We start from the raw sequence: 23,942 nt of genomic DNA, 5'->3' as shown, positions 1-23,942 counted from the left end.
CAGAACGCTCGAGCGTAGTCTATTTTTCCCACATACTAGTTTCGTCAAATCAGTAGTTGTGCACCTTAAACTGCGGTGCGTATTATCTTGCTCATTTTTGTCCCGCTGTCTTGCACCTAGAAAGAAATGAGATGCTTTGAGGGACACTATTTTGTCGCATTTTTGCTTACTAAAAGGCTCTGCTGTGCATCTTTTGTTTTGAGAGAAATAAATAGCATTAGCCTGCATTCTAAACGCCGAAGTCATCGCCGTTTATTCAGATTTACGTGCACTGTTTTGTAAGATTGTGTGATGTGATGACGCTGTTGAGACGCGCCTCGGGGCTCCATTTGCATTATATAATAATAAAGCAAATGGACGGAATTTGTGCATTATGTAGAGTTTATTCAGCTGTTTTCGAATGTGAGTATAGCTCCACAGCAGGATTATGTCCTAGAGTCAAGCACTGCAAGGGGGACCCTTCCACTCCTAGTGTGAACCTGCTAGGTAACGGCATGAAAACAATACATAGCGGCAAGGGAAAAAATGTCAGTATTCATTTGCACTTGTGGATACATTCTGTAGCTGGTGTACTTGTACTATGGAAAGCACATTTTTATGACAACAGTAATTGTTTCATTCTTTATTCAATGTTTATTGCACCTATAGAAGCCAGAAGATTTCACACACCGAAGGAAGCCACATTTATAATATGAATGAAGTACGTTGTAAAGAGTATACACAAAAGAAAATTATAAACAGCAAGTAGGAAAATTTATTGTGCCACTGCTCTATATCATTGTCAGCATACCTGTATGCCACAGGGCGTTTGTATAATAATGTTATACAATGTAAACTATATCACACATAGCAGTAGCGCACCCAGGATCTCTGCCAGGGGGGGTTGACAGTTTGCCAATACCATCTAAACAGCACTAATTTCGATTTATTCACGGGAAATTGTAAAAAAATGCGCTTTTTGCGAGTGTGCAGACGCTTGCGCATCTTACATCTTAGTTGCAGCACTCAAATGCGTAAGGAAAGAAAAGGGGTTAAACAAAAGGGGGGGGGGGATTAAGTCGGCCTCAGGGGGGGGTTACAACCCCCGAATCCCCCCCCCGTCGGTGCGCCACTGACACATAGTATTGATACCTTTAATAAAACTGGTTAATGGGATCAGCTATCCTTGAATGTAGCTGCAGTTTTGCTTGTATGCAACGTTTTCGTTACAGGGCTATAATTGTATAATATTTATGTCTGCGCTGTACTCACAAATAGCAAGAGGCTTCAGTGATGATGCTTGTTAGAAAAATAAGCAATACATATGCAGAAATCGAAAAAAAAAGAGTAGTAGTTCACAAAGTCAAAGTTGAAAGAATTGATGTGAGGTCAGACCCACAAACTAAGTATGTCAACATTACGCATTTTGCTGCAAGTAAAATGTACAAAAAACCTTATGTTGTATCACACACCTAGAAACATATTAGCACTGTCCAAGCTGAGCCAACACACCGCAAAATTAAGAGGCGACGTCTCTATTACACTGTGAACCTCAAATAAATGTATATGTCGCGGTATTTAAAACTCATTCAGTGGTATGCACCAAATGTTCATAGTTACAGTGAATCTGGCATCTTAAAAGGCCATTGTAAAGCAAGTAAACAAAGTGAGCACATTAAATTATTTTGGAAATAATAAAACCAACGGTATTCCAGGTGACAGAGGCAAATTTCCACAAAGGTCAGGTAAAAGACATACAGGATCAAACTGAAAAATACATTGTCATTCTCGAGAGTATACTTAGCTCACCCATAATGCACTGAGAGCATTCACAGCATGTCCATGTCATCACACAGTTTGGTCTAGTGATAGGTAGGCCAGCTAAGCTACCGTCACTGTCCATACTGCTTAGCTTGGTGCTGAACAGAACAATTGTTTCAGTAGAATTCGCATGCAGGTGATTCAAGCTACAGCATTCAGCAAGACAACAAACATGTACTTGCATAATTTACAATAAACTATCACATTTTCCCCCTATAAATGTTTGATGTCTGCATACAACGCTCTTGAACAATATATGCGTTTTACAAAGTCACTCAAAAAACAAATGCCTTAACAGAACCTGCTGGGACATCCGAAGTTGATGGATAAAGGAATTGATTGTGTGAGCCATCATGAACATAATTTACCCACGAGGAAACTTGTGTAGCAGTTTTTCCTGTACTGCGAGTCACCGACACCCAATCTCGGACACCCTGCCTGGGTCGGCAGATTAGCCACGATTTTCTAAAATTGCTTCCGTGAGTGGTTCACTGGCTCCAGGGCTTCTCTTAGGGGCAGTGAAGTTAATTGTACATCAATGGAGGATGGTTTTTCAGAGGATCTTATGAAGAGACTTTCGATGTGTTCCAATAGAAAGCAATTTCCGCCATCAATGTCCTTGACCTCATTGCGAACTATCAGACGCTTCAATGCTGCTGCAAACTGCTTTGCTGTTGGGTTGTCATTACAGCGCCCAAGTGATCTTATTGCAGCAAAAAATAGCCCAAGGTGGTCCTGACTGAGCTTGGAAGTTGGAAGATGTTCCAATAGGCCATTTTCTGTAACCAAGTGGTTGTATAGGCGGATGGCGTTGTCTAAGCACACCACAAAGGCAATGAAGCCTGTCTTTTGGTTGGTCTCTGTCATTAGTTTACCAGCTGCAGACTCCCTCAGTGAGCATAAGTAGGCCTTCAGTTCTTCGACATACGCAGTGACAGGAGTCACATTTTCAGGACACAGCGGCCTTTTCTATCCTTCTTGCCTTGGATGTCTTGAATTTAAAATGTCGAATGCTTTGTTGACATGTCTGATAAACTCTTCTGTTGCCAAGGAATTTGAAAATTTTGGAATTTTTCGAGCTCTGCATTCACTAAGAGCATCTGCTGCCGATTGACTAAACGTTTGAGCCAACAATGGGACTTTCATGGGCCAGTTTTTCCAATTAATATGTGCCTGTCTAAGTTTGCTTGCCAAATGTAGGCCTTCTGTGTACTGGATTTCACGCAGCTCATCAATGTGTTTCCACAATATGAACTGTTTGTTCATATCGACAATAGCCTTTTTATCACACAGGGTGTGCAGCAGCAGCTTCAACATGTGACAGGGATCCAACATGGCAAAGAGAGGCTTTTCTTGTCACTGGATGCAGAAAAGAAGCATCCAGTTCAATCAGGTCCATCTTGCAGCCAAGGCTGCACAACAATGACAAATTCGCTGCAGCGCCATCGCAGGTCAAATTCGCAATGTGTGCACCTTTTTCGTGAGCAAAGTTAGCAGCTTGCAGCACCAAATTGCACCTCTGCTCACCACCAAGGCCATCCACTAGAAAGTAACCAATGGGCAGCTTCGATCTACCATTGATTGCAACAAGCAAGAAAACAAATGCATCTTTGGCAACTGGAAAGCTGTCACTAGTGACATCAATGCCCGTGTTAACATATCCATGGAACCTTTTCCGTCCCACTCCACATGTCTCCGAATAGCCATCTCATCCACAACCAGACTGCATAATGTGGAGTGGCCGTGCTTTACCTTCATAGCCAAAGCAGTCATTGCCTCTTTTGAAAAGCCAGCAGCCCCATCAATGGATTGATACCATTTACACAATGTCTTTGGATACAGGAGGCATGTGTCGAAAACAGCTCGTACATATCGGTATTCTCTAGGGGAATTGAAATGTAAAGTTAGTGCAAATGCCCCGAGCTCTAGCGAGTAAGCGGGTGACACTGCTGCACCAGACTTGTGTGGCAGTTGACGCATGAGCAAGTCTTTTTTTGCCCCACCAAGACTCTGCAAAGTGGCGACATCCTCATTTCCTAGAATGTGATTGTCAGATAAATCTTCTATGACATCTTGGAGATGAGCAACCTTTTGCAAAAGCCGGTGACGGGATTGCTGCAGAGTCTTGATCTTCTTCTTGGTCGCAGTTTGCAATTGTGAGGAGCATCTTACTTCATGCCTCAGAAAGGCCTTTTCAGGCGCCGTCTTCTGCTGGCTGTGGCTGCGAAATATCACACGCACAAAAAACAGGTGCATGGGCAACCAACATGACACAAATCACGTACCCAGAACAAAGTACTTAATTGTTGTGGCATACATTCTTGTGCAAGCTATGAAAAATATAAGGCTAAATTTTAGGTCATTACCTTGCTCACGACTTTCCATTTACACTTTTGTGAACCAAAAAACTGTGAGGGCGTAAAACTGCCATCCATGCGAGCTTGCTAGTGTCTCAAAATTTTGTTTATTTATTTGCAAAATACTGCAGGCCCATCTGGGCCCAGGCAGGAAAGGTAAAAGTACAAAACAACTAACACAGAAGAGGCCAATGTAGCATAGTTCAACACGAGATGCTTCACAGAAGCCTTTTAGTTTGAGTGGGCAAAATATACTGAGCTCGTACTCCTACACAAAAGACCACTTTTGTCTGCCTGTATCACGGCTCATCATGATCGATCGAACAAATAAAGAGCGTAGAAAATTGTGAGAAACCTGTTGATCTTCTAGTCCATTGTGTCATTTGAATGGAAAAGAGAAATTGAAGAATGATTATTGGCCGCCAATTGGTGTTTAATGCAAACCCTGAGGAAACTCGTACCGCTATGGGCGAATATGAATATGTTTCAGCTTTTAATTACATGGCTGCCATTATCATAAATGTTAGTGTCCATGTGCAGTTCACCGAGTGAAATTTATTATGCTTCAGCTATTAAACAGCTGCCATGAAAATAAATGCTACTTCACTTGCAGTTACCTAAGGAAACAAGTATGTAAAAATTGCAGTGGTCGAGTATTATCCTCACCATAATATGCCTTGCTGTTCGAGGTATCGCTAGGTTGTGCGTAGGCAGTGCTGCAGAAGCTTCACCCTTGAGTGTGCTGGTAGGCCTTGGACTAGGAGACTGGACAAAATACACTAAGTGCAATGATGAGGGACTGTTTATTGCAACATAGCTTGAAATTGCTGACCGTGCAAACAAAATACCCTATGCACAGTTTAAGCTAAAACCCAGGACTAATAGAGTGACCGTTGGCTTGATTTAAAATTTAAGCACATCAATGACCAGAAAGCAGGACATTGTTAGGGAGATCAGTGGTTGTGGCTATGTACTGTATTTTTTATCTACTGTCCCAAAAAATTATGTTGATCAAGCTTACCAGCACAGTTGGCATGTTATAAATTTTATTACTGTAGTAAATGTTGGAGCCTAGCAAGGGTGTTATTTACGCGTGTAATGAGAGGATGTGGCTGAAGTATAATTCAGACAAGGAGTGTGTGTTCCTTACTTAAACTTTACCGAAAAAAAAAAGTTGTTTCATCTTGCATAACACAGCCTTGCTGCACTTTGTTTTATTTTCCTTATCTTGTAGTTATCCTAGATTGACTAAAATGAAGTTATGATGTAGCATATATGGCTTTCATTCATTAGCACTTGCTTTTGCCAGTGTTAATAATGAAATTTGAACGCAATATGCTTGTCACTTGTGTCAAAAAAGGACTGTAATGTAGCTGATGATAGGTTGAACAGTTCTATCTTTCTCTTCATTCTGAGCATTACTATTAAATCTTTTAAATCTGTCGAAAACATATTACAAAAAACTGTATGACAAAGTCTCATATGCATTTTTTGAAACTGCATTAATTACTTTAAAGGTTAAACCCAAAATATATATTACAGGTATACACCGGATTTTTTGCAAAGCAGAGCAGAACATGAGTGAACCAAGGCACACACATGAGAAAATGTCATAAGCAAGCCCTGTGATCATTACCACAATCAAACATACCAGGACATCTTGGGTTTCGGAAGGCTCATCAGCGATGTCTGAATCAGTGAAGGACGAGCTAGCAGATGTAGCAGCACCCTCTGCTAGCACATCAGACGAGCCCTCAGAGATGCCAATGTCCATTGCGGCTTGAGAGAGACCTGCCTGAATAGTATAAGAAAAGCATACTTCACTTCAGGAATAGTGGGGGACATCTACCTCAGTCATGAAAAAGGCATGATCAAACTGGAAACATGCATTATGGCTGCATTCAGCTGTGCATCAACTTACTGGCTCATCTTGATGCTGTGATGTTCCCGTGGATGAAGCTGCTTCACTGGAAAGTTGACTCATTGCTGTGGCATCGTCCTTTGCCAGCTTCTGCAGTTAAAAAATAATCCACGAGTTATTTTTAAGGTACAACAATAACATTTGCTGTGGAATTAATTTACACACCCTTTGTAGTCATGCAAAAGGCCTCGCATGATCTGTGCATGCTTTCCCTACACACCACATCCCCTTGTGCAGAAAACTATGTTTGATCTAAGTGTGCTTGTAAAATACTCGTACAACTAATTGAATCTGGGGGGAAAATGGAGCTGTAGTAACTTCGCAGTGTATGTTTTACACAAAAATATCATAGACATAGTTTTAACACACATAATGTAATGTAATGCCCCTTCTGTAATGCCTCCAGGCCTTTAGCGTACTAATAAATTAATGAAAATGGTGCTCACTCCTGTAATTTAAAGTACAACTGCGTTATTTCATCTCAACTGTCATTTACCTGTTGTTTAAAATTTGTTGACCAACACCATATCTACTGGAAAAAAAAAAAATGGTATTTAACCTCAACATGGGAAGTACAACCTTGAGAGATTTCTTTATGCAAAAAAATTTCATGGCATGATTGAACTTTGCACACACAAGCAGAGCTACTACATGCAGAATATTCTCTACAACATTATTGCTCTTATTGACTATTGCAAAACTTAGTATGTTACATGAAGACAACTTTCATGGTTTCTTCAATTAATTAGTTTTATTGCAATTTTAATTGTTTTCAGCCACAAGAAATACATAAAAAATCCAGTAAATAATCATTTCTATAGCAGGAAATGTAATTGTTCAACAATAAATAGTTTCACATCGTGGGCTTTTTAGGAGTGTATGCTAGCTCATAAAAGTACTTTAAGGAGAAATAAATGTTCAACACTTTGTGGGAACTATGACAAAGCTGGAAAAAAATGACTGACTTGTATTGCACCACTATTTCATCAGTTATAATTCACACGAGCACGTAGTCAATAGCGAATATTGCAGTTCCATTTTCATAAATAAAACGTTCATTGTGTTTACCTATGGAAGGACAGACCATCATGCCGATTTTTGTTCAATTAGGGCATCCTGGCACACAACACTTCATCACGCAGGCGTGCCTATTGCTGACGGGAGTTCTCGCCGGTCTGCTGAGAGGCCAAAGACTTTGAGCAGAACAACAGTGTCGACTGGGCTACCTTAACTACAGGCCGGCATGGCCCTAAATATGTTCGGAGTCTCCGGCTCGCCAGTCCATCCTTGGGCACAAGACGGCACGAAGTTTTTTCCTGTGGGAAAACAGTCGCTTCAGACCCTGTTTGCTCGCTTAATCGCCTGCACATTTTTGCGGGGGCGAAAGGCATCATTATTTCCCAGAAGACATCCCCAAGCGCAATGGATCGCCGTCGGAAGGGCGGTTTGGTTGCCTTCAAACGTTGCAGGGGAAAAGGGCAAAAGGTTTTCCTGAAACCCCCGAAACGCAATCAGTCATCTTTAAGGTGGTCCTCCCAGGTTGGGTGTGCAATGCCCAACCTTGCAATGCCGGTTACCAGTGCTTAAAGTCAGGGGGAGGGCCGGGCCTTCTATTTTTTCAGGAGGGGCTCGGCCCCCCTCAGCAGGTCAACTGTAGCACTGCAGCATCCACTCGACAAGCGCTGGAAGTGAGTTTATTACCACTAGTGCCTTTTGTGGGAAAATTCAAATTCTCAAATTTTTTAAATAAATGATTTGCAAATAATCAGTTGATATACATATACAAGGTGCTACCCAAAAGTTCCAGGAATTCAGTCGTTAAAAACAATTTGTTGATCATAACGCCTAATCAGCACTGTCTCCTTCAAAGTAGTCCCCTTCAGCATGTATACACCGATCCCAGTGTTTATGCCACGATTTCATGCATTTGTGGAACTCTCCAGGCGACATTGTGTTGAGGACCGCCTGCAATTCCGACTGGATCTCTTCAACAGTGTGAAACCAACGTCCTTTCAGCCTGAACTTCAACTTTGGAAACAAGAAAACGTCACAAGGGGGCGAGGTCAAGTGAATAGGGCCGGTGCGGAAGTACTGTGATTTATTTGTAAGTCCGGAACTGTCGAACAATGAGTGATGTGTGAGCGGGTGCATTGTCGTGATGAAGAAGCCAGTTGTTGTTCATCCACTTCTCCGGACGTTTGCGACGAATGCTCTAATTTAAGCGCCTCAAAACGTCACAGTAAAGCTTGTTATTCACGATTTTTCCAGGAGGTACGAATTCCTCATGGACAACTTCATGTAGATAAAAAAAAACAAAAAAACAGTGAGCATGGACTCAACATTCCCACAAACTTGACGTGCCTTTTTCGGCCACGGGGAATTTGGCAACTTCCATTGCGATGACTGCTGTTTTGTTTGAGGATCGTAGCCATAAACCCATGTCTCATCCCCGGTTATTACACTGGAGAGGAATGTGGGATTGTCTCTGACTTGTTGCTTCAGTTCCATACAGACAGAAACCTGGTGCATTTTCTGCTCGTCACTGAGCAGTCTTGGCACAAATTTTGCAGAAATGTGCCTCATGCTCAAAACATCCGACAAAATTCAGTGAACTGTGCCGTACGATTGTCCTACAATGTTGCAGACATCCTTTATAGTTAGCCTGCAATTTCCAACTATAGCCTTACAAAGTTCCGCTATCATTTCCGAGGTTGTGCTCGTTGACAGGCGTCCAGAACGTTCATCGTCGTCAACACACATTCGACCCTTTTTGAAGCGTTTATGCCATAAAAGCGTAATACTTTGGCTCATGGCGCCGACTCCAAAAGCGTCCTCTAGCATACGAGGAGTTTCTGCCGCAGTTTTACCAAGTTTAAAACAAAACTTGATGCAAATCCTTTGCTCCTTGAAGTTTGTCATATTGGTTGCTAAGAAATGCGCCAAATCAGTGAAACATTGCGTTGCAAAACAACACTTCGCAAAACAATACTTCTTCTTAGATGCAAGTCGTTTAGCACACTGATCCGTAAGGCATACTGCTAGTGACATCTAGCGCTGGAAATCTGTTCCACACTCAGTTTGCCTGTGCTTTTCAATGTCCCGTAACTTTTGGGCAGCACCTCGTATATATGAGCGTATGTGAGTGGAGCCCCCCTATGAGTGCCCCCCCCCCCCCCCCCCGCCACACGCCTTCGCTCGCTACAGCCTTGGTGCCTGTCTGCTGCTTAAGCGGTGATCCGCGTGGTGGTTCGGTGCGTTACCTGCTTGACATAACACAGACTCGACTGCTTTACACACTTGAATTCCTTAATTCACTAACCTCGGCGCGCGTTTGCCACACCTACTATGCGCGCATATTCCGAAACCCCTGCAGCAGACGAAATCGAAGCGAGCCGAGTAAAATTTACCGCTGGCCTATCACGTGAGGGCCTATTTCCCATCATCCCATTCCTCTAAATTTTTTATGACTAGTCTTCATCCCATTCCTCTAAATTTTTTATGACTAGTCTTCAAGACTGTCACGTGACGCTCCCTCCTAGTTTTTTTGCCTTCCTCCATGCTTGGCAGGCTACTTTGATGGTGACGTGCAACATGCGTGGTTATGAGCCAAGACAAGACATATGCAGAGAAAAAATGACAGTTTTCAGTGCTTATTGCAAGGGGACACTTAATTATAACATTTTATCACAAGAGGTCTTAGAATTAGTGCCAACTCTACTTTGAGTACAGTAAAACCTCGTTAATTTGGATTTCACGGTACCGAAAAAAAAATATCCGAATTAACCGAATGTCGAATTATCGAGGGTATGAAGAAAACAAACAAATGCTTACTACGTCAACATGCTTTTATTTACTGATTGAATCAGCAAATCATGTTTCTATTCTGCACATATGAGCAGTGCGGAAGCTGCAGGTCTCGTCATCTCGTGACTGAATTCATAGCCCTCGCAGCGAGGCTGTGGCGCACGTCTTCATCTGAGACACGCATTTCATTACCACGCGCACATCCCGATTATTTTGTCGCCCGTGAGCTGGTCGCCAACAAATGGTCCGTCCATCGCGATGTAGCCGGTGCGCTTCATCTTCGACAGCTTTGCACTGAATCAAAGCGAAACTACAGTTTGCTGCAACATGCGCGGACAAAACCGCGGCCGCTATCGATGTGATCATGGACGGCCACTACGCAGTTTCGAAGGCACGAGGCCAACGAGTCAAAACGAAACTACTGTTTGCCGCAACCGCTGCAAACGAAACTGCGGCCGTTATCGACGCGATCATGGATGGCGACTACGCACTTAAGGGCCATTTATAGTCGGACGTTATCGGCACCGCTCGCGACCAGTCATGCGGACGGATGCGGACTCTGCAGCTTCGTTTCGGTTGGACACTAGGGCCGTTGTTGCTCTCTTGCGTCGCGCATTTGTGGTGCTCTACGCATTTATTTTAACAGTGAACTTGGTGGAGCTTTTTAAGCCGGGCCCGTAGTGTGTCTGCTGAATCCAAAAATGTGGGCCGATCCTGGCGGTTGTGCAGAAAGGGTCCAAGCGCAATGGCACATACCCCTGTGAACTAGCGAAGCTGAGCCTGGCCAAGTCTAGTTAAGCATGGTTGGGACTACTTAAGCTTAGTCAGTCATCGATAGCCAATCAATAGCTAATCGATCAATAATCAATAAATTCCAGATAATTCTGGGGTGACTTGGTAGTGCTTAGGCTAGCCCAAATACGTGGCCAATACCTTGTGATGGGCAATCGATAGCCAACCCATAGCTAATAGATAATCGAGAAATAATATATTCCGGGAAATGCTGGGGATGACTTGGTAATGCTTAGCCTAGCCCTAATACGTGGCCAATACTTTGCGATAGCCAATCAATAGCCAATCGATCAAAATCAATAAATTCCGGAAAATGCTGGGGATGACTTGGTAGTGCTTAGCCTAGCCCAAAAGCCAGGACTAACTATAGGTGCCCATCAGCTCCGCTGTCTCTTTAGCATTGCGCCTCCAGTGCAAGCTACGCTAATCTTTAATTTTATTTTTTTTGTAATTCTCAGACGTATACACGAGCACGCACGCTATCGGCCCCGATCGACAAAAGGGAGAAATGCGCATGGTGGTAAGTTAGGGCCTCCGAGATTTAAAGCTAAGGCGCACTGCCCGTTTTCGGAGGCTGGGTGGCTACAAGCTGCTGGCGGACTTACTGCGCAGTTTGCGCGTTTCTGTTACGCACTGTGATGGTGCTTTTTGACACTCGGGAATGTGTTTTTGAGGTTCTTTGGATTGAGTGCACTCCGCATTCGCCGTCTTAGCCACTTGGCGAGCACGGAACTAGGGAAAGTTTATCAGTGGCTTGCGGAAGCCCGAGGAGGGGCCTGCGAAACCCACTTTGAGAACCCATGCATTAGACCATGGACTACCCAGTGACTCAAGTTGGTGGAATAACGGTTAGACATAGACACAGGAAAGTGCATGTAGTATCCCAAGAATGCTAATCGCATTAAAACAATTATGTTCTTGCTGCCTCAACATGCACTGCACTCAGCTGACTGCACGATCTCTGAAGTTCGCCAGTTTATTAAATAACCGGTTGGTTTGGTTTCTAATAGCTAGAAATGGGAGGCGGTGACTAGTCATTTTTTTTTACCAAATGAAGTAATGCTGGAAGCGAGTAATTCAATACAGCAGACTGCTGTTAAAACAAACTTTAAGGGACGGTGAAAATGTCTGTTTTCTGAAAAGTTCGCCCTAACAAAAGTCATCTGGAGAACACAGTCTACTATTACTGGTATGACCAAATACACACAACCATAAAATAATTTATACACAATTCAAACTAAAATGATAATGCAAAAGAAGTGACATTTATTGGGTTTTCATGACACAAAGTACTCCTTATGCACTCTTAAAGGGTCCCTGAAATGGTTTCGACAAATTTTGGAGACGCATAGGGTACAGCTACAAAACAAATTATGCCACAAGTGAAGCGTCTCACAATAAGAGAGCTACAGACGATTGCAAGTTACCCTCCTCCCTAGCCATGCTTTTTCTCCTTAACTCATTCGCCGAGAGGTCGTGGCTAAACTCTGCCTTGACTGGCTCTGCATGACATCGTGTCGCTTTAATTCTGGTGTCTTGGAGCCAGCACACAAAGCCTCTCCAACCTCTCTGCTAGCCGCCTGGCCGTCAATTCCCAATGAGAGCTATCTAAGCAGCTTGCGTTAAGTGTTCCGTCACAGCGCCAAGCGTGTCCGGTATTCCGGTAAACGCAGGCAATCTGGGCATTTTGACGGATGAGTGGAGGCATAATTGTGAGTGGCCCCTGCACGGTGCGCCTGGTGGCACAGAGCTAATATTGTGGTAAATTAGGTCTCATACATTTTATGTCGCAAAATATGCCTTATGACAAGAAAGGTGTAGCAGTTCTGGGCCTACTTACCACCAATCGAGCGGGGGGACACATTTCTGCGACTAGAGGCCGCAGTGCATCACCTGCACTCGCGACTAAAATATAGTATATTGCCTATACTGGAAGCACACATGTGCACAAGTAATATGTGATTTGAGTAAACTTGCATCCACAAATTGTAATTGCAACATATTTGAGATGGGTCTTTCATATTAAACTTTGCAGATCAAGAAGAACTGCCCTGCGAAATGCGTGGAGTGAGACCTCTATGACCGTACTACTTGTATAGCTTCCCCAGCATTGCCTGCTATGTATGAAACAGACTATAGTGTCTGCAACATTCCTTCCCTGCTTTCTCCCATACTGGAATCGAGGGACCGCATCTGCTCCATGGTGCAACTCTAGTGGCGGTTTTGCACGTCCTACATTGGATTGATATACCGGTCACGTGCCATATTCGGTGACATTGCAGGAAGTGCTTCTGATTAAGATGCGTATAAGCATGTGACTTTGATCCTCCAGCAGGAAGCAAGGCTCTCTTAAGAGAAAGGGCCCACACAGGCTTTCCTAATTAATTTCAGCTGTTTTCATGCCATGCAGTGGTTTGAAACTGTGCAGTGTGTAAAATGATTTACACACTGCACTTGTCTTTATGCAATGCCCAAACCTGGTGAGGGGCACTTTAACAAGGCAGTCTTGTGTGCACTGTTGAGTTTAAGCAGGAAATGCATATCATCTGTGGAGCCAAGAGAAAAACAAAAGCAAATTTTTTCTCAGATTTGAGTGGTTGAGAGATGGTACCACTATTGCATTAATTGGATAATGTTGTGACAATGTATTTACAAATTATCCTGGACGGAACATCAGGGTGTAGCGCCCATAATTAGTAATATTACCAAACAAAGCTTACTGCCAAATACCATGTGTCTGTGAAATTTGGGTGAATGATGCAGTGGTTTAGCCGAGTCTGGCCACCTGAGTGACACAGTGTACTCCAATATATAACTTTTCATGTTTTATGTCTACTGTGGTTCCAGAAGATGGATCTGAGGGTCAGGAGTACAAATCTTATTAAGGCACTGCAGATAGTTTCCTTTATTATCTTCTCAAAAAGCACCTTAGGATTCCTGTGATGGATACTGGTGAATATCAAAACTAGGGGAGTGAGCCCGCAACAACCATCACTATAATATGTCACTGGTTAGGCAATTGGCCCATGTAAAGGCTGGTATTTTTTTCCCATCACAACACCGAATTGCACATTAAGGGATTAAGCTAAAATGTTGCACCTGCTGTTTCTTTCGAAACTGTTGTAAACGAGGAAATACTATGCTAATATTCACCAGTATTCGTGAATTCTCGTGAAAGGGAAATACAGTGGTTACAGGTTAGCATTATTAGCAAGTCAATAATGCCAGATTAATGAAGGTTGGCATCCACTGTACCATGAAGCTACCTGGGGCACCAATGTGGGCTTCCTTTATAGCTTCATGCTAGTCATATGGATGCCAATTTTTCCTTTCGTGAATCTTCCTTCACCTAGCAGGTTCCTGTGGAATTCATTTTGTTGTAGAGCACCCAGTGGAAATGTCATTCTGCATTCCATACTAACTGGCTTATGGTAGTGTTAGCTTGGTTATTATGAACATGCCTAATGGTAAACTTCGAGTAGGTAGGCAGGGTTAACTGGGATTCAACTGGACAGGTTCAAACCAGCATGGTTCTGGCTACTCCCCTTCACTAATCATGGTAACTCATGCTTTCAAATAAATAATAAACATATAAATTATGAAAAGGACACTTAAGCATGTGCAAACACTAACACATACTGATAAGGCGAGAGACAGCAAGATATAATGACAATGACAGCATCACTATATATAAAATTGTCCCTTATAATTTGTCCACGCTATTTTAAATCTTTCATGATTCATAGAATTTGAAGTCCAGGTCTGAGGCATACTGTATAGATCCTCTGGCCTCTTCGTTGAATCATGCTGTAGATCTTTTCACGAAAAGTTTTTGTATTATGTTCCTAATATCAAGAGTAAAAAGCAGGAATGTGCATTATTCTCCATGCTCATGTACATGCTTTACCAGTTCGTCTGCTCTTTCATTTCGAAATATGCCAGTGTGACTAGGAACCCAGAGAAATGTAATTTTAGGGATGATTTTAAAACTGTGCATTTTGTATGTTGCAGAGCAGTTCAAGTGCAAGCTGTGAACCTGCACACCCCCTATCTCTCTGGAGGCTGACACGTAGTAGTAAACATGTTAGCTTCCAAAATCGTATATAGCTCTGTGGTTGTGACAGAGATTAAACGTGTATTGTACTGCTAATCACAAAATAACAAAAGCACATGCTGAAATCTCTTCAGTGCACGAGTCTGTGTATTGTTGCTTGACAGGATGCTGGCTGTACATTTAAAATGCTCTTTAGGCATGTACGCAACTATACACCATGCCAACAGAAATCTTTGCATTTCATTAAAGAGCTCCCTCTCTCTAGAGTGTACTATGATTGGTGAAACATTGCTTTTTTTGTATTTTTATGTTTACAAAACACTTAGTTCTGAATAGATTCATGCCGGTAGTGTTTCGTCATAGTGTTCGAAAATGGGAATTTGTATAGTTGAACGCCTTTATAACAAAGTGCATGGGACCTCCAAAATTATGTTATACAGGTAATTTTCTTTTTTGTAGAAGCACTCGATTGTACTTAATTTTGACAAACTGGGGCTCTTCAACGTCCACCCAATGTACAGCACTCGAGAATTTTTGTTTCGTCCCCATCGAAATGTGACTGCCGTGGCCGAGATTTGATCCCGTGACCTTGTGCTTCGCAGCACAGCGCCATGGGCTATAAAGTACTTGCAGTACATTATAGCTGAAATGTCCTAGGTGAGCGGCGTCCTTAGTCCAGGATGCGGTGGGCCTGAGCCAATAGCTTGGCCCTGCTCATCAGACGATGCTGGTATTCAGTGCTTGGGCTTGTCAGCTGAGCCTCCCACTGCTCGACGGTTGGTCCGGTGATGTGTGGTATCAATGGGTTGTGCCCACACTCCCATACCATGTGGTAGAGGGTAGAGCAGTAAACGTTTTAGCAGAAAAGCTCATAGCCCAATTCTGTAGGAAACCATTCACTTCGTTAAAACCCTCTCACTGGATTATGGCATGACCTGAAGTGTTTGCCTCAATGTTCATATGTGAAATCTGTCAGCATATATTGAGCAGCAATCGTTAGGTGAAAGGTGACAAAAGCTTCAAGTAATGCCGCTGGTAGGGAAAAGGGAAGGTTTAAGATGACATGGGCAGGGGAAAACATTTCTGTTAGTTGCAAAGAATCTAAATAAAGCTTCAGGAGTTATGCCTGCAGTAAACAAATGTGCTCCGAAATTTTAGTTGCGTAGAAGTGATGTGAAGTCAAATCGGTTGTGCTGGGAAAAGAGCTGTGTGATCCCTTTATGCACATTTTACTGCCATATAAAATGGTATAGAGTTGCTTGTGCATGTAGATCATGCAGCCACCGTCTTGAATAGTCTATACAACCCATTGTTTAAATTGTTTTTGCAGGCCCGACATGTGGCCTCATGAAGGGATATATGCGCACTCCTGCCTCTGGACATTTAATTCTAAAGGTCATCTTGCGTTCATCATTGCAGCTTAGAACTGCACCCAGCCTTCAATTGGCAGTGGTACAATACTGGAGATAATTTTTCCATTAGATGCTTAAAAATTAGTTTACTAAAATTTGCTCTTTCATAAGTCTACATATACATGTGTGGTCCCTGTTGGGCCCAGTGATGACCTGGCCTGTGATAGCTGTGCAAGTGAGCAGGTTTTGTCTGCAAAAATGCCGTCCTCATTGTTTTACAGCACTGAAGAGACATGCTCTCTGAACTGGGACAACCGCATAGAGGATGTGTTAAAGTAAGCTGCAAGGTGCAGCTGGCGCAATCCAGCTGCTCCTTGCGGCAGGCACTTGCTACAGCACAGCATTGAGCATGGCGACGCCCACCATCTTTTTTATAAAACATGCTTGTCATTCAGATGCACTGTTTGTGTCACTGTACGTGTCACTCTTTATTTTAACAAATATTTTATACCATCTTGAATGGCACACCACACATCAACATCCATTTCTTTCAAAAATTTCGCCAACTAGCAGATGAGCTACATGAACAACATGGTGATTATGATATGATTTACAGTACTTTCAAATGCGATGTTTAGTGAATGAAACGATGTTTTTTAAAACAAACCACAGGCTGGCAGACGCAGCACAGGAATCTCAAACACGAGTCACGCATCATCGGGCCGCGTACGTAATGCACAGCTCCTTGCGAGCTGCGATGTGCCGTGTTTTTAGAGCTGGGTTTTAGGGAGAGTTGTTCACGGGTTTCAGTAACTCTGGCGGCGGAAGGAGGATAATGCAGGCACGAGCAGGCCATGTGCTTGGGACACCCGGTCACGCAATGCAGGCAGTATCATTTATGACTCAATTATGACTGATGAACATTGCCTGCTTAAAATAATAATAATAATCATAATAATAATAATAATAATATAAACAGGGTGCCCGGCAGCATGGATACATAATAAAACAACTTTCATTGCTCAAACTTGAATGACTGTAAGTAAACCAGGCCCGTATTTTGCAACGTCCCATTTCATTTTCCAATATCATGCGTCGTCAGCCAATGTGGAAAATGAAACGTATCGTTATAAAATACGGTCACCGCATTGTAAATTAGCTATCAGTTGTCAGGCAACGACGGCGGCACCATCGGAGGGATGAAATGTGCTCGGAGCTCCGCATTCAGCCGTGCAATTTCAGGATGCTCCCTTTCCATTTGCTTGATGATTTGGGCGAACTGCAAGACACCTAACAAAGAAAAGTAAACAGACGTTATGTCCCATTTGCATTAGAGAACAAATTGCTTTACATTCTATAACAGCTTCCGGGCAAGCAGCTACTACGGGTTAGCGACGTCTGCTATCATATTTACTGTACCTTCTCCGTCGCGTGTGAAGCCATAGCTTTCGATGACAGTCATTTCTATTTGTGTTAAAAGTGGGAAAACTATCTGCATGTGCTTAAGCATGTCATTTCCGGCAAGATCCTTTGCATCTTGAAGCCTGGCGAAGTTATCAGGTTGGTCAAACGCGGCTAGAATGTCTTCTAGGGCACCTGCATTGCATTGAAGGACAATAACTTTAGTTCGCGCAAGGGTGCGAAATGTGCCAGCAAAAGAAAGCTAAAGCTTGGCTTCGCCCAGTTACCTTTTGCTTTCTCAGAGTCAAAGTTCTCTTTGAAGGCAAGGGTCGCCGACATCTTCGCAAGCACCCACACAGCACCAAGTTCCGCGGAGCGCGCGAGCCGCGTCGGAGAAGCGGCGAGCAAACACCGCGAATACATGCAACCAAGGGAAATAATGGTACAGAAAATAGTGCACTATATTGCGGTTTACTGTTTGTCCTCCCACCTATCCACAAAAAACTAAACTAATTTAAACTAACTTTCTAGTCGTATTTTTCTTTGCGCCACTTTCACAAACAGGTAGTATTGTACAAAATATCTTTCGCTCGCTTTCTTCGGAAACAGGAAGCAGAATCAGCGGTTGAGAAATTCGACAGTAAAAGTTTCTTCTATCAACGATAGAGGGTACTAGAATAAGGGCCGCTTTACGGCGCTCTCCCGCTGAGGCGCCGCGTGACGAAAGATTGTGCGAGGGCGCTGCGAGCGAATTGTGGCGGCCATCGAATGTGTTCATAGCGAGGGATTGCTAGCTGTTTCCGGTTCGAGTCAGCGCAGCCGCCGCCACCGCTTCGCCGTTGAAGTCCATTGACGCGCTTGCAGTCCGTTCTTCTTTCTGGGGTTTTACGTGCCAAAACAAGTTCTGATTATGCGGCACGCCGTAGTGGAGGGCTCCGGATTAATTTTGACCACCTGGGGATCTTTAGCATGCACTACAACGCAAGCACACACGCGTTTTCGCATTTCGCGTCCATCGAAATGTGGCCGCCGCGGCCGGGATTCGACCCCGCGAGCTTGTGCTCAGCAGCGCAACGCATTAGCTGAGTGAGCCACTTGCGCTTGCAGTCCGGCTTTGTCCCACTCGCAGATTACCCGGTTGCAGATGTCTAGCAAAACCATCGTCGGCTGTTCAGCCGTTGGCTGCTCAAATTCAAGCGTTAAAGGTGAACGCATGCAACTATTGCCTTGCAGCAACCCTTGCTGAGTCAGCTGTGCACAAGCATCAGAGGAATGGCTGCCACTTCCAAAACTGTAACAAGGCAGAGACCATCCGTGAACAAAAAGAAAATGAACGTACAGTGCCACTTATCAGGCGGCGATTAGCTGTGTAAGGGCCGACACGGAATGATTCGATCCCCAAGATATTTCTTTCTCTAACATTGACTCATGCAACCAGAACTATTTCAGTACTCGCATGCACATAGAGGTATTACGAAACGAGGTTTTACGGCGCGAATTTAAGCGGGACACAGCGAGATACATACATAATCCTCGTAACCAACTAACCCTCCTTAGCTCCTTCAGCACAGATAGAGATAATGCGCAATATGACGGCGATACGGCCATTGTTGACAAAAAAGCGAGAACGTCTAAATACGTACCACTTCAAATGAACCTAGAGTTTCGACCGAGAAATGCCGTTGACAGCGCGCAAAGTTATCATTTTCAGCGCTAGCTGCGCCGTTATACCGACGATATCGGTTTTTAGCTACGATCACAGAGCAGCATGCACCGCTGTAGCCATCGCCTCAGCACCCGATTTTCTAAGTAATGCTGCTATACGCTTGATAAATTATCGGATAACGATAACTTTTTCACCTGTATGACTGACCCACAGGCAGGGCAGTCAGTGACGGTGCGTCCAAGCAACGGCAAATGTCGTGAAGCTAAACCTGGCAGAAACAAAAAAGGCCGCCGAAACGAAAACCAGAGTTCCTTTATGAATAAAAGCGTATCCTTACCTTTTTTGGCTCGTCATCGTCGCGCCCAGAGTGAACTGAAACCTAGAAATCAGCTGCGTGAATGGTAAGATATTGCTGGTCGACAAAGCGGACGGAAAGCTTCGCACGACTGACATTTGAAACCGCGTAGAAAAACACGGGCGCCGGGCATGCCGCCGATGCCGCCGCGTCGTCCGTCGAACCGGAAGCTGCTAGCAGGCGGCGCGCCCCACAATTCCCTGCGATTGCTCGTTTCACGGGTCACCTAGCTATTACAGCCACCATAGAGTTTCTCACTATAACACGGTAATATAGTGAGAAACTCTATGACAGCCACCTCCGGCCCTCCGCTGGCTTACCATCCTTGCCTTCTCAACAGAACAAACACCAACCGGAGCGCCACGCGGGGTAGTACCAATTAAGGTCTTCAGTACGCATAGAAACCAACGGGACTCATCGAAATGAGAGAAAAATAAATGTAGAAACGGTTCTGCATTGACGCCAGCCATGGCTCGCTCACGGTAGTAAAAGTCCTGAAGTAACATAAAACGTAACAGGCGCCAAAACCAAATTTCATTACACAGCGACAAATTTTCAAGTTTGCATCAAATTTTAAGTGACCTCAGAGATTGTGGCGTTTCGTTCACTCTAAAAACAGTTGCACCCTTTGGGGCGTATTTTTGCCACAGAACAATAATCGTCATCTGACTTGCGTGGCTTTCCTTTAACGCTGTGCGCCCGGCACTTCTCGGTCACGAACGACAAGAGCGTTATCAGCGTGACACAGCGTTCTCGACAGGAAAGTAGCAAGACAGATGACGATTATTGTTGTGTGGCAAAAATGCACTCCAAAGGGTTCAACTGTTTTTAGAGCGTTGTTGTGACACTTCAGAAATTACCCGCCGTCATTTTTGGAGTAACATTTACTCCGAACTGCTCCGGACTCGCTGCGACGGCTCCCTCAGAGTTCTGAAAATCAATCTCTAATAAGGCTATGTTTTGCTTAGCAGAACTTGTTCTCAGGCTAGTCGGTTCCGAGCGTTAAAGATGTAGCGACAAGCTGTTTTCGACTTTCATTTTTTTTTAGTTAAATGGAGGCCCGGCATACCTCGAAGCAGTCATGGCGCACAAGGTGGATGCGCTCATGCGCTATCGTTATGGTCCCTACAGTATTCTAGGGACCATTTTTTATGTTCAGTGCAAATAACGATTATTATTATTATTATTATTATTATTATTATTATTATTATTATTATTATTATTATTATTATTATTATTATTATTATTATTATTATTATTATTATTATACCGTGGCCTCTGAGAACGAGCGGCGTAGTAAGTGGTTCGTGAGGAAAGGGAAAGGTTGGCGCTATCTTCTGCAGCCCTTGAGGGAGCACGGCTCAGCGCCAGGAGCGACGCAAGACAGCGCGCGTCGCCCGATCTCGGAGGCCATACGCTCTCATGCCTCGTTCTCGCGACCCATGAGTGCAGCTTCACTGCCAACGTAGACACTCTACACTTGCCCCGGCTAGCCTCCGGAAGTGAAATTCTTTCCCTGTGTTCTCCCATACCGAGAGAGAGAGAGAGAGAGAGAACATTTATTGAGGTGGGGTGACTTCCTCGTAGGGTGGAGCCCCAAGTTCAGGGCCCCATTGGCTCGCGCCAACCCGCGTGCCCGCTGGATCAGCCGTCGCTGCTCTTGCGGGTCTAAGCTGGTCAGCGCAGTCTCCCAGGAGGAAGGTGATGGAATAGGGGAATAGGGGAGTGCCTGGGAGTGTCTGGGAGTACCTGGGAGTGCTCCCCCCCGGAGGGTGGGAGCACGGAGGGTGGGAAGCACTCCCAGGTACAATGATATACTGAAACCTGAGGATCGTGTCACACTGCGCGCAATATTTCGTGGGCAGCAACGGGTGGGGCTGCTACAGTTGCGCGTCGGGTGCTTGTGGACGCAAGTGCGCAAGCAACGCCTCGCATTCGCCGCTACGGACGTCTGCAACAATTGTGGTGAAGTGGAGAGCCTCGAACACTTGCTCCTACGGTGCAGTGCTTTCAAGGAACCGCGGGAGGAACTCCGGCCCATTATGGCTGCCCTCCCTAGGAAAAATTGCAATAGAAATCGCTGTTGATCTTATACGAAATATGTAGGTCCAATAGGAAAAGCTACAAGTCCCATAGCAGAATGTACAGGTGGCGTAGCAAAGAGTACAGGTCTCATAAAGATTTTTGCCAGTCCTGTATCAGGGCGATACAATGTTCTGTAAGAAAAATAAAATGATTTATGGGTCCCAATTGAAGCAATATAAGTAGTTATATAAACTTGCATTGGACAAATAAAATGCTTTATAGGTGCCAATACGTGCAATAGAAGTAGTGATCATGATATAAACTTGTATTGGTAGTATTGCTCAACAAGAAGCCAACCAAGCAGATGCGCCAAGCATCGAGAATGAAGGCACAGAAGCCGTCGCTTTAATAAAGGAATTATATATTCCAAGCTGCATATTTGTTGCACTGAGGATATTTAGGTACTGCTTGTTGTTTCACTGCATAATTTCGTAGAGATTAGATTTGGCCGCCAGCACATCTGGCAGGGGTAGTACAGATTGAGCCACGCTTCGTTATAGAAGTGCTTTCCTATGTGTGAGCCATTTGGGAAAGCAGCAGCAGCAACCACGATCAGCAGAGTTTGCCTAGAAAGCTTCCCTTTAAGAACAATCAATGCACCTTTGTACAACAAACCACTTTGGTACACAGCACTCCTATAATAGACCAATATCGGCTGTGAGTTTTATCAGTGTATTAGGTCTATTTCATAATCCAATAGACCAATACAGGCTATCGGTTTGTTAATGAGAAAACATTAATGTCTTATGAGGCGAAAAATCCGGTGTTGGCGTGACCACGCCCAAAAGGTCCAAGTGAGCCAATCGAAGCAGTTGATGACGTCAGTTAAGGCAATATTAATTGGGATAGAGTTCATTACGGCACTAGAACTCACGACCATTGGTGTGAGTTGAACCCACGACCGTTGGTGTTAATTAAGGCACAGTTAATTAAGATACAGTTGATTAAGGCACTCGAACCTACGACCTGTGGGTTCGAGTGCGCAGTTAATTAAGGTAGAGTTAATTAAGGCGAAGTTAATTAAGGGAAAATTAGTTAGGGCGCAGTTAATTAAGGTATATGTTTAATTAAGTTAGAGTTCATTACGGTACTCGAACCCACGACCATTGGTGGGAGTCGAAACCACGACCTTTGGGGTTAATTAAGGTGAATTTCATTAAGGCACAGTTAATTAAGACACTCGAACCCCCAGCCTTTGGTGGGAGTCGAGCCTTCGACTTTTGGTGGTCACCATGCTTTCGCATTCATCCCCGTATATGGATACCTAAGCGCCCCTTGAATTTTTAGTTTATCAGGTCTATTGCATAATACAATCGAATACCTAACGGCTATCAGCTTTATTGGTGTATCAGGTTTATCGCTTCATAATCCAATAAGATGAAGCCTGCAGAAACCAATAAAATATTTCTATTGCGATTTTTCCTAGGGCTACGTGACCTAACAGTGCTGGTGTGCAGGGACGGGTGACGGCCGGAGCCGCGGCTGCAAACTCTTTCGAGGAAGTCACTCCACAAGCGAGATATTCTTACCTAGTCGCTGTGTTGTGCATATGTAAATAGTGTTCCTTTACTCTATCCCCTCTCCCTTTCCTTCTACTCCCCCCTCACCTCCCCTTGACACTTCTGACCGCTGTTCAGGTGTCAGCAGAGTGCGCGAGGCAGTTGCTGCGGTCAGCAGCAATCTTCTTTCTCTTCATTTTCCTTTATTTATCTATCCATTTATTGAAATAAACAATTACTACGTATACGTCACGCGCCCCGCCTTTTTTTTTCTTTTTTTTTTTTCTCTTGCGCTTTTGCACACTTCCGGTGATGGTCTCGCGCTGCGAGCTGTTGCGTTTGCCTCGTTTCGCGTTGTGCACGAGAACACCTGCGTCTGCTTCTGCACTAAATTGAAATTGATCCTTCAGCGCGCGCACGTTTGGACACAGTAACAAGATGACTCTTTCTACGGCACGGAGTAAAACAATTGTACTCGCAGACATTCGGTTTGTAGGTTTTATTACTTCTCTAAACTTTAAATCGTCTTCTGAAGCAACAGATCAGACAGTGAAGCAATGCGAATTACGCAGGCGCACTTGCACGCTCGACCTCGACTCTCCGGCTCGGAAGGGGCTCCCTCGGGAAGTAGGGCGCGGGGCGTTTAGTTTGAAATTTCAGCTGTTATTGGGGCGGCGCGCAGTGGTCTTTGCAGACATGATCGTCAGTACGCGTTCTATACACTGCGTTTGTCTGTTTAAAACGGGCAAACCTGGTGAGGGACCGAGAGCTAGTGTGGCTATACTAGTCCAGGTGCAACCAAATTAGGAAGGCCCACTAAGCTTCAACAAAGTCACTCCCTCACCAGAACAGGAAT

At 44.1% G+C, this 23,942-nt stretch overlaps 1 protein-coding gene and 1 long non-coding RNA gene across 2 annotated transcripts; both read right to left on the bottom strand.

Annotated features, from left to right (window-relative positions):
* Positions 1-182: 182 nt before the first annotated feature.
* On the bottom strand, positions 183-6,266 carry LOC125946617 (uncharacterized). The gene is made up of 3 exons (XR_007467713.1): positions 6,079-6,266; positions 5,809-5,952; positions 183-4,922 (listed from the first exon to the last, which is right to left on the bottom strand). It is a non-coding gene; the product is annotated as an uncharacterized LOC125946617 (long non-coding RNA).
* A 10,277-nt stretch (positions 6,267-16,543) lies between these two features.
* Positions 16,544-17,931, bottom strand: LOC119431101 (protein C10-like). The gene is made up of 3 exons (XM_037698582.2): positions 17,769-17,931; positions 17,500-17,676; positions 16,544-17,370 (listed from the first exon to the last, which is right to left on the bottom strand). The coding sequence occupies exons 1-3, from the start codon at positions 17,902-17,904 to the stop codon at positions 17,243-17,245; spliced, it is 441 nt and encodes a 146-aa protein (XP_037554510.2). The 5' UTR covers positions 17,905-17,931; the 3' UTR covers positions 16,544-17,242.
* Positions 17,932-23,942: the final 6,011 nt, after the last annotated feature.

This window comes from Dermacentor silvarum, chromosome 1 (genome assembly GCF_013339745.2).
Source record: "Dermacentor silvarum isolate Dsil-2018 chromosome 1, BIME_Dsil_1.4, whole genome shotgun sequence".
In the NCBI taxonomy this organism is placed as follows: domain Eukaryota; kingdom Metazoa; phylum Arthropoda; class Arachnida; order Ixodida; family Ixodidae; genus Dermacentor; species Dermacentor silvarum.
Note: the sequence above shows the minus strand (reverse complement) of the source record. Positions and strands in the feature narration are given on the sequence as shown.

What these genes read in the sequence shown, in the direction of transcription:
- LOC119431101 (XM_037698582.2), bottom strand. Translation starts at nt 17,904, where the DNA reads ATGTATTCGCGGTGTTTGCTCGCCGCTTCTCCGACGCGGCTCGCGCGC. An exon ending in TGACTCTGAGAAAGCAAAAG is followed by an intron (nt 17,677 to 17,768) that starts GTAACTGGGCGA and finishes AATGCAATGCAG; the next exon opens with GTGCCCTAGAAGACATTCTA. An exon ending in CTTCACACGCGACGGAGAAG is followed by an intron (nt 17,371 to 17,499) that starts GTACAGTAAATA and finishes TTTCTTTGTTAG; the next exon opens with GTGTCTTGCAGTTCGCCCAA.